Raw genomic sequence first — 9,374 nt, 5'->3', positions numbered from 1 at the left:
GTGAAAGGAGACAATTTTAGAGAAGAAAATTTTTTGGTCGCTACCCGGATTCGAACCCGGGACCTTTGAATGAGAGGCCAACACCTTAACCTCTAGGCCACGAGAGCCCCCGATCTTGGGGTTGATAAAAATGGTACCGCCAAAACACCACTTAAACTGTGAGCCGGTGACATGCGCAACCAAAAACATCACTGAAGTGGTGAGCCGGATTCAAAGAGTTGAGGAAGAGCAAAGTGGTTTTCCAGTTTTAAAGTGCCTATAAATGACTTATGATAAGATATGTGAACTATGCACTTTGATAGTCCTGACCATATGTTACTAACAAGACAATTGTTATTCTTGTGCAATGCAATTTAACATTGTTTAATATTATTGATGCATAATTGTTTCATGATTTGCTGTAAAAGACCAAAGATGCTTAAATGATTTTGAGGAAACATTGTTTTTGCTTTTTAGTGTCATGTGCTTAAAAGAATAAATCACCTTTTTATTATTCCCGTGGGCAGTATGTACAGACATGGCCAGTAGACATGTTCCAGGGAAAGTTCAATGTTTCCGAAAGTCTCATTTTGTTGCTTTTCTGATGTCGGAATGTTGTATTGCTTCATTTTTTACTTCTTTTTTGTCTGGCTACTCTCTGCTGACCTGTATCATTATGGTTAGTGGATGTTTGAATGTTAGTTAATTTAGTAAGCAGATATGAACTTGTCAATTTGTCATCTTGATTATTGTGTTTTCATCTTGAAAGTAGCTGAACTGAAGTTTATTACCAAGTGTCTGATATATTTGCCCTCTGTACATTTTTGAGAGGTATAAGATTTTGATTGTAAGTAAATGGTCAAATTTTTATAAACTTACTGAACCGTAACCCAGATAATATTGGTTTCGTTCAACACCAGGGGTGTGTGAATCTGGACTTTATTGGTATGTGATTCACAAGTTAGTGTTAAATGATTTCTTTTGAAAGATAGAGTGTTAGTAAACTTGTCTTATGAAAGATGCCAAACACTGCTTTGAGGAAATAGTGAAAATAGCTTTGTAATCGTAAGTGATGAAATTCTAGCGAATATCTTCTTAGATTCATTGTTTCACAATGGCAGCTCAGGATTCGATTTTTGTGTGATGAAGTCACAAGACATCAAAATTTATTGAGAGCTCATCGCACCACAACTTTTTGCTTCAAGGTCTTGTCTTGTGTGCACTTCTCTGTTTGCTCAGTGAGATCTATTTATTTCATTGTTCCCATTTAGACCCTTTTACTTTTAGTATTCAAACTTTATCAAAATATGGACCACAATTTTCTTGCTTCTTCGACAGTTTTTGTGTAAGTGAATGGTAGATACAACATACTGTAGTCTTTATTTTGCCGTTTGTATGGCTGTATCAGTTGTTATACTACTCTGGGCCACTACGTTTTGGAAAAATGCTTCAGTTTTTCTCTAACTGTAACCTTTTTTGATATATTTGGCTTCAATGTCTTCATTGAGTCGTTGACTGCAATGCTGTTGACTGGGTAATTAATTTTTATGTTAGGTGAATGTAGACCTACATTACATGTTATCATGAAGAGAAAAATAAAATGGTCCCAGACAATAAAAACAAGGTTAGATCTGTCCCCGTTATTTTATGCAAGAAAAATTCTGAAATTATGCAAACTGAACCCAAAAATGTGAAATTATGCGATTCTGTTAATTTTAACAAAGAATGATAAAGGAAAATAATTAGAAATTATGCAAAAAAAAAGATCAAATTTTGCTAAATTATGCGGGGTGCATAAAACCACGGGGACAGTTAGATAAGTTAACAAAACTGTCTCTTGAGTCTTTACAGTTACATGTACTGTTTTCTTATATTTCTCATGATTATGGCTTCAGAGGCATATACTGATCAAATTATGTCAGTATCAGACTTCACTTTTTAAAAACCACTGTTCAGGCCAACACAATGATAGAGGAATCTATCATCTTAAATTTGGTGAAATTAAAATTTAATGTTGCTCACAACTCCACATGAGCATGTAGGACATAAGTTTGTTTTCATGTTTTATTTTATTCTTAAAGTTAAAATTCAATCATATTTAAGACCTCCTTGGTACAGTAATTCAAGGTAAAGCTAAGACAGTTTTTCTTGGAGCCCCCCCCCCCCCCTCCCAGCTTGACAGCACAAATACTGCAATAAGTGTTTTTAAAAACTCTGTGGTCAAATTGAAAGAACCAGACATTTGTAAAGCATTGAATCATTGAACTTTCTTTGTAACTTATATATATATATATATATGTGTATCACGTAAAAGATTTATGTTTACGTCAGATTTAGAAGTGTCAACGCTGCAATAGTTGTTGAGCTGTCACTCGAATGTGAAGTGGTGTAACAGCAAAAAGATTATTCATTTGTGAGACAGCGTGGTGGAATCAGGCTCTCGTCAATTTTTGGGCATGTAGAGTTATTGGTATCATCTTAAAGCTTGTTCACTTGTCTTTATTTGGAAGAAAATAATATCTATTTTTCATGAATACAAGTGGAGATATTTGCGAATGAAGGAGGTGGGGGTCACCTGTTTTCAGAGGTAAAATTAGAGAGAAAATGGCCGCCAAAGATTAGTTAATTTCCTTAGTTTAGGAGTCTGTGGTAACTGAAAATTTACATTTTTTGTGCCTTTAATCAACTTTTTAAAGAAAAATCAAAACAGAAATGAGTTCTTTTATGGGCATGAAAGGTGATGAGCCAAAAAACAAAAATTTGATAAAAATTCACAAACCAGCGGAAAAATGCACGTTTCTTCACTTTGATTATTTTGACGAAAGCCTGATTCCACCACGCTGCCTCACATTTGTTTTTACATGACTTCTCTCGTAAAGATGCAAGAATGGAGATTATTTTGCTATTTAATCAGAGTTTTAACAATGTGAAAGGGATATATTAAGTAGTCTTGCAATGTTTTTATATCTTCCTCTAGAAGGTTCACAGGCATTTACCTTAGTTCCCTTTGCAAGCCAATACATTTCATTTCACCAATTTACTCAATAAATAGGCATGTTGCCTTGTATTCAGTTACACACTTATCACTGTAATTATTTTTGTCTCTTCTGATTTCCAAAAATCCATTTATATGCACTTTATGCAAAACTTTGGGTAGTGTGGTAAAAAGAGAGAAAAATGGACCATGCTCTCTGTCAAATTTCAACTGTCTGTAAGTCTAGTCTGTTATTTTCTGCTATGGCTTCTTTGACTTTCCATTTGATTTTTGCTGCTGTGCTATAACTACAAGAATGGTGTATGAAGAAAATCACTTCTTTGAGCATGTTTGCTAAACTAAGCACTTGTTTGTAAAATGTTAGGGAACTGGATTTCCTTTCAACAAAAGTAAATTTTCAGTATGCTGTACAATGTCTGTTCATAGGCCATTAAAGAAACCCATCATTATAATGCATCTGATGTGTGTATGATGTAATGCTCATTTTATGTAAGTTCACCACAGATGGCCATTCCATGTTCTTTTTGTGTGCAATTAAATAAAAGTTTTTTTTCCTTGTTATGACATACTGTCATGAAGAAGATCAAGTTTTTTTGTCATATAGGTGTGCATGTAGTGTATGGATTTCATCGTTCGCCAGTTCACGCCGACCCCTCTCCTTTCACCAAAACTTGCTCAAAGTATGGGAAAGCAGCTTGGAAAAGCTCAAACCTATTTAAACCCGGAATTCCGCCTCAGAACCCTGGATGAGTTCAGGGCAATAAAGTCTTGCAGGCACATTACAGATGAAAAAATTATGTTACAATGTAAAAGCTGGTTCTTGCTGGAAAGGGTTCTTTGCGGAGTGTTCTTAGGAGGAGACCACTGTATTTACTTTGGTGTATCATCTCTGTTGTCTTTGCTTCCTTTTTGCTTTAAGTCATAGGTCCAGTCCCCAACCTTCCAAATTACCAACAATGTCTTTCTAGCATAATATTGCACTCATGCCAAATCAAATTTCTAAAAACACCAAATTCTCAAAAAACAAAATGATCTTTTCTTTGGTTTTATTCTTTTAAAATGTATATAATGAAATGCTGAGAGGAGCTCTGCCAAACATTATGCCAGACAAAGAAAGTGTAGGCTGCCCAGCAACACCAGTTGTCAATCCACCCCTTCTTCAAGTTTTGATACGAGCCTCTAAAGTCTATGCATTCTAATGCACAAGTGGCCTTCTTTTCATTGAATTCACAGCTCCTTGTTTCTGGCCGCTGTGGCTCAGTTTGTTGTGAACTTGGATAATGTATACATTAAACATTTCAATTAAATCAAAAACAGGAAGGAGGATGTATGGCCACCTGAATAAACCACTGGTCAAAGATCCAATCAATGAGTTGAGGAGGGGAGATCAATCCATAATCTTCCAACTTAGAACACAACATGTACCCCTCAACCAACATCTCAACCGAATTGGAGTAAAGCAGTCTGCTGCCTGCCCACTATGTGACTACCCCTCAGAGACAGTGGAACATCATCTGTTCTTCTGTGGAAAACTGATTTAAGGGGATGTTTTCTTCCCAAGCTACCCCACACATCTAATTGCCTCTACTCCTCAAGACAACAATTAGAACAAACATGCAACTATTACCGAATGGCATCATGCAGAAGAATTAACGCTCAGATGCTACTGGATCGCTAACAACAACAACATAACAATTAAATCAAAATGGAGTTTTCCCCTTCCTTTCTGGAAAGATGTCTTCAAAAGTTCAGCTTTATCCATTGATAGCTGGGGACACCCTTGATCTCATTCACTTTCCTTGGCCCCTCTATATATTTTCGATTGGCAGAAAAAGATTCAAATCCTGTCTTAGTTGAAGACCCAACAAGATACAATGTTTGTTATTTCAAACGCTGATCACTTGGTTCCATGACAGGATTCTTACCTCCGAAGCTCAAGAGTTTACTTGAAATCTTGTTGTCTTTTTTCTTATTACTTTTTTTTACTGGAACCAATAGATCAACATGACCATCATTGTATTATGTCCCCACAAAAGATACAGAGGAATAAAACAAAAAATTCTATGATCAGCTTCAAAGTACACTGAATTCTGAATCAATATTTTAGAAAAAATATATGTAATATAAATATTATTTTTTTCATGTTAAGAAAAGAGGAGAACCAACGTTCGAAAACCATAGTCATCCGAGAAATGCTTGATCATCACACTATAGTATGACAATTTACCTACAATTTGCTCATTACGGCTTAGGCCTTCACACCGAGCATCACTTTTTGTGTAGCCATAAAATATCTTGCCCTGACATCGTTTGGTGCCAGCTTGGTGAAATGGTGAGGTGAGGTTGGTGTCTCTAATTTAGCACCGGTAACGCATTTCCTTTCAGACCTCCTGCAGATGACTGCTTTATTTTCACAGTCACCTACAGATGAAGTAGAAAACAAAAGATCTTGAAGACGTCTCAGAGATGATAGGTCTTAAAGTTCATTAAGACAAGACCAAGATACAAAGGATGGACACCACTATCGGTGATCAGATTACCTTCTGAGAAATAGCTTCACTTACTTGAGTAGCATAATAGACAAGGTTGGAGGAACAGATGCAGAGGTAAAGACAAGAATAGGCAAGGCAAGAGATATTCACAGCAGGGTTTTAACACTTTCACAACAACACAGAAAAGAAACAACCAAGATTATTTATGGAATGAATATTGCTCATACATATTTCGTTTTGTTTATTCAACCAAGGAATACTGCATATAGGCTATAATTGCAAATTTTAAATGAATAGTCACTAGTCACCAGTTGCAAAGATAAAATAAATTACAAAACCAGTTAAAAAGCAGCAGTAGCTAATGATAAACAGAATAAAAAGCCTGTCTTAGGTTCTCCGTTTCACAAATAATCCAAAACACCAAAGCAATCCTGCGTTTTTATATAGCAGTCATACAAAGTTTACAAAAACAATTGATGTAACATGATGGAACATAAAATACTATCTACTATCTTTCATTTTTGATACAACACGCCCATCATACACATTTGAAAAATGATGTATAACGATCAGATGTCCAAAAGTTTGGGATTTTTTCACCAGCAAATAGATTCAGACATGAGCTGTTAATTAAGTAACATAATATAGTACAATAGGAACTTTGAATAAGGTGATGAAACTCTAGTTTATAAAAACCAATAGAGCTCTCCTTTTCAAACAGAGGTCTCAAAATCATCAGATAAGGAGGAAACAAAATAATTTTTTATAATATGAAAGGAGACATACCAAATATAATGGGTTTAGTAATGGCAAAGAGATTTCGGTAAAAACCCAGAAAGTTGAAATATAAGTTTAAAAAATGTTTTAATGTTTATTAAAGAGATGGCAAGTGCATTAGAGAAAGAGGAGGTCCCGGATAAATTCTCATCCATGCCCTTATATACTTTGCAACATTTAGGCTAAGAAAAACCTGTTCGAAATAAAAAGATGACGTTGGTGTAAAATAAAAGTTAACAGAGGGCAGCAGTGACACATAAACAAACAAGTGACATGAAAAACAAGTTTCTTTAACACATTGGGGAAACGTAAAAAAAAATAAAAATTCACATGCGTCTGATCTAAGTTGAGAAACACCTAAAACGATATCTCTCTTTACACACTTCAGGTCACCCAAAACCCATAAAGTTGAACTAAAAAAACCCAGAAGAAACATTCAGCACATTGTGTCAGGCAGAAAAACAGTACCAGTATATGTTTGAAAATTTGTTCCGTCCAGTTCAAGATAAAATGGTTTATAACAGCTTGAAAAAAATGCAAAATGGCAGATAAAAAAAAGCCCAACTATTATAGACATAATGCATCTTATAAGTCAGAATTGTAAAAGGGTATAAAGAAATAATAATCAAAGAGTACAATTTTTTTAGGACACCCCATTTTTACACATCAACGTGACATGTTTTCATAATTATAGAGGCTGATCATAAAGGCTTATTCTGAAAACATCATGTACAGCTTCATCAGAAGAGTCACATGTGCTAAGCAATTAGCCACTGAGTCCAACAAAAATCCCTAATTAGTTATCATTTGTCCCTTTAAAAAGAGTACTCAATTCAACAGATACCAGTCTTTCTCAGCACATCGCCCTTGCTGAAGTGTCATCAGATCTTAAGAGATGAGACTGACACAATAAACAATAACATGATAATATGTGAGTAAAGTTTAATGAACAAATACCTATAGAGAAAAAATTGGTATTAAATAATGCCACTGCCGTTTCACAACAGAACAGCTATCCTCGGATATTCGACAGCCAAACAAAAATTATTCTGCAACAAAAAATTAGAAACCTATCACACTGAGTGAATATTGTCAGCTCCTTTAACATAAAACTGTTACAAGCGAATGCAAAATTGTAGGCTACTTACTACAATGCAGACCTTAAAGGTGCCATAACTATCACAAACTTTCTTTCTCATAACAAAATAAGCACCAATCACTCAACTTCAATTCCTGAAGCAATGAGATTCCAACAGAGCATGAGTACAATTTTTAGTATGCCCACACAAAACATACCATAGTAGCAGTACAATATATGGCTGTTAAGCATCTTTGAATTTCTACTTTTCATCTGCAAAAGTTTTCAACATATAACAATCATCTGAATTTACATTAATCCATTAATTACTCATAACAACAACATGTTTTTTTTTGTTTGTCTTTTTAAGCGGGGTGTTAGTGAGACTAATTTGTCTTCCACGAGTCTACCCATTAACTGTACATGTATCGACACATTTGTAATTCCATTTCCCAAGAAAGATAACATATTTCAGCTTCCACAAAGGCAGTACACATAACCAAACAGGTACAGAGAAATCATCAACATAGTTTGCACACTTGCTCTTCCTTACACTAAAAACATTCTCATATAACCTTTATGATAGAATTATTTAATTATGTAAAAAAAAAAACACCCCAAAAAACAACCCATTATAATTTATCATTGTAACAAAATTTCAACAATTTTTTAATACCTAAATACAGACTAGACACAGAATACTCCACAACAAAGGATGAAGAAGGGACCATAATCAAGAATCAGAAAAAGACATGAGATGAAAGCAAAAGAAAGTGTCGAATCATATCCTGGTCTTCAAAAGAGAAATGAGTATTTATGGCTAAAAAAAATAACAGCATAATCCATAACTGGCTGCCACCTGGCTGTAAGTAGTAGTACTGAATATATGTTGACCACTCTTAAACAAACAAATGATCCTGTAGAGAGAAATTTAAATGCTAGCTCAGAGAATAGAACCTTGTCATCACATTAAACAAATTTGAGCAATTTCGCTCAGAGACAAAAGCAATGTCGAAAGCAATACTTTTCTTTCTCACACATGGTAAGCAGGGCAACAATAACAAAACAACTTGAGATCGATGTATCCATCTCCTCTATTTAGGAATACTGCTCCATGAACTTCACATGGAAGTCTCTGAATCGTCCTAGCATTTCACCCAGTTTTTGAACAGGGGGCAGGATAGTTGTCCTGAACAGAAAAAAGAGGGAAAATAAAATGTTAACATTCAAACAGGAGTTTATATATATATATAAGCAAAAGTAAGCAGAGAAACATCAACTTTTACTACATATCAACAATACATTTGAAGACTTACGTTAACAGCCCACTAGTAAAATAACAACTCACTTTGTACATCTCTCAAACCATAACTTGCATATAAGAACGATAGATTCACCTGAAATAGCCACCTGCTAATTGTAACCTTGACCATCCCAACCGACAGATATGACATATGAGTTTGAACAGTGACAACATTTTTTCATCCTCCGAGAATTTTTCCAACCAGCCCAGTAGGACAGGGTTCAAAGCTGACAAAATTATCTATTCCACTTGCAGAAGTGCACTACATTTTAAAGAATAGGAAATTAAAAACTTGTCTCCTATAATCATCATCACTATACAACATCTTTGCTGACATTCCAACGATCAATCCCTTGTTTCTCTCACTGGCACGCATAAAAAGCAGACCCCTCACATATTAGCTAGCCATGATGGCACAATACATTTATACTGAATGTTACTGAAAAAGAAAGTTTCACATTCGAATGTCAGAGAGGTAGAATCTTTCTCTAACTTCCCAAAGTCTTACATTTTCCTCTCAGGCCAGACTTCCAGCTGGAAACCAAGCGCCTAACCTTTGAAATGAGCTGCCGTGTCTAGTGGGTATTGTTCTTAATAACATTTTTAAAAACCCAAAAAGCAAACAACAATCACCTGAAGTGAAACGTGCCCTCCTTCTGTCCGAAGCCACTTCCGGGGACCACACACATCCCAGTGCTTTCCAGAAGGTTGTAGCAATAAAAGAAATCCGGAGCCATGCCTTTAGCCTGG

At 35.3% G+C, this 9,374-nt stretch overlaps 1 protein-coding gene across 1 annotated transcript in view; it reads right to left on the bottom strand.

The window, feature by feature from the left end:
• Window positions 1–5,668: 5,668 nt before the first annotated feature.
• The window catches only part of LOC101861604 (alanine aminotransferase 2), a 22,124-nt gene continuing 18,418 nt past the window's right edge, over window positions 5,669–9,374 (bottom strand). The window contains exons 12-13 of the mRNA XM_005105555.3: window positions 9,258–9,370; window positions 5,669–8,510 (exon numbers count right to left, since the gene is read on the bottom strand). Of these exons, the coding sequence (XP_005105612.1) occupies window positions 8,420–8,510; window positions 9,258–9,370 (204 nt within the window). The 3' untranslated portion in view covers window positions 5,669–8,419. The remainder of the gene's footprint in view (window positions 8,511–9,257; window positions 9,371–9,374) is intronic.

The sequence above is a fragment of the Aplysia californica genome, unplaced genomic scaffold (assembly GCF_000002075.1).
Source record: "Aplysia californica isolate F4 #8 unplaced genomic scaffold, AplCal3.0 scaffold00477, whole genome shotgun sequence".
NCBI classification, from domain to species: Eukaryota; Metazoa; Mollusca; class Gastropoda; order Aplysiida; family Aplysiidae; genus Aplysia; species Aplysia californica.
Note: the sequence above shows the minus strand (reverse complement) of the source record. Positions and strands in the feature narration are given on the sequence as shown.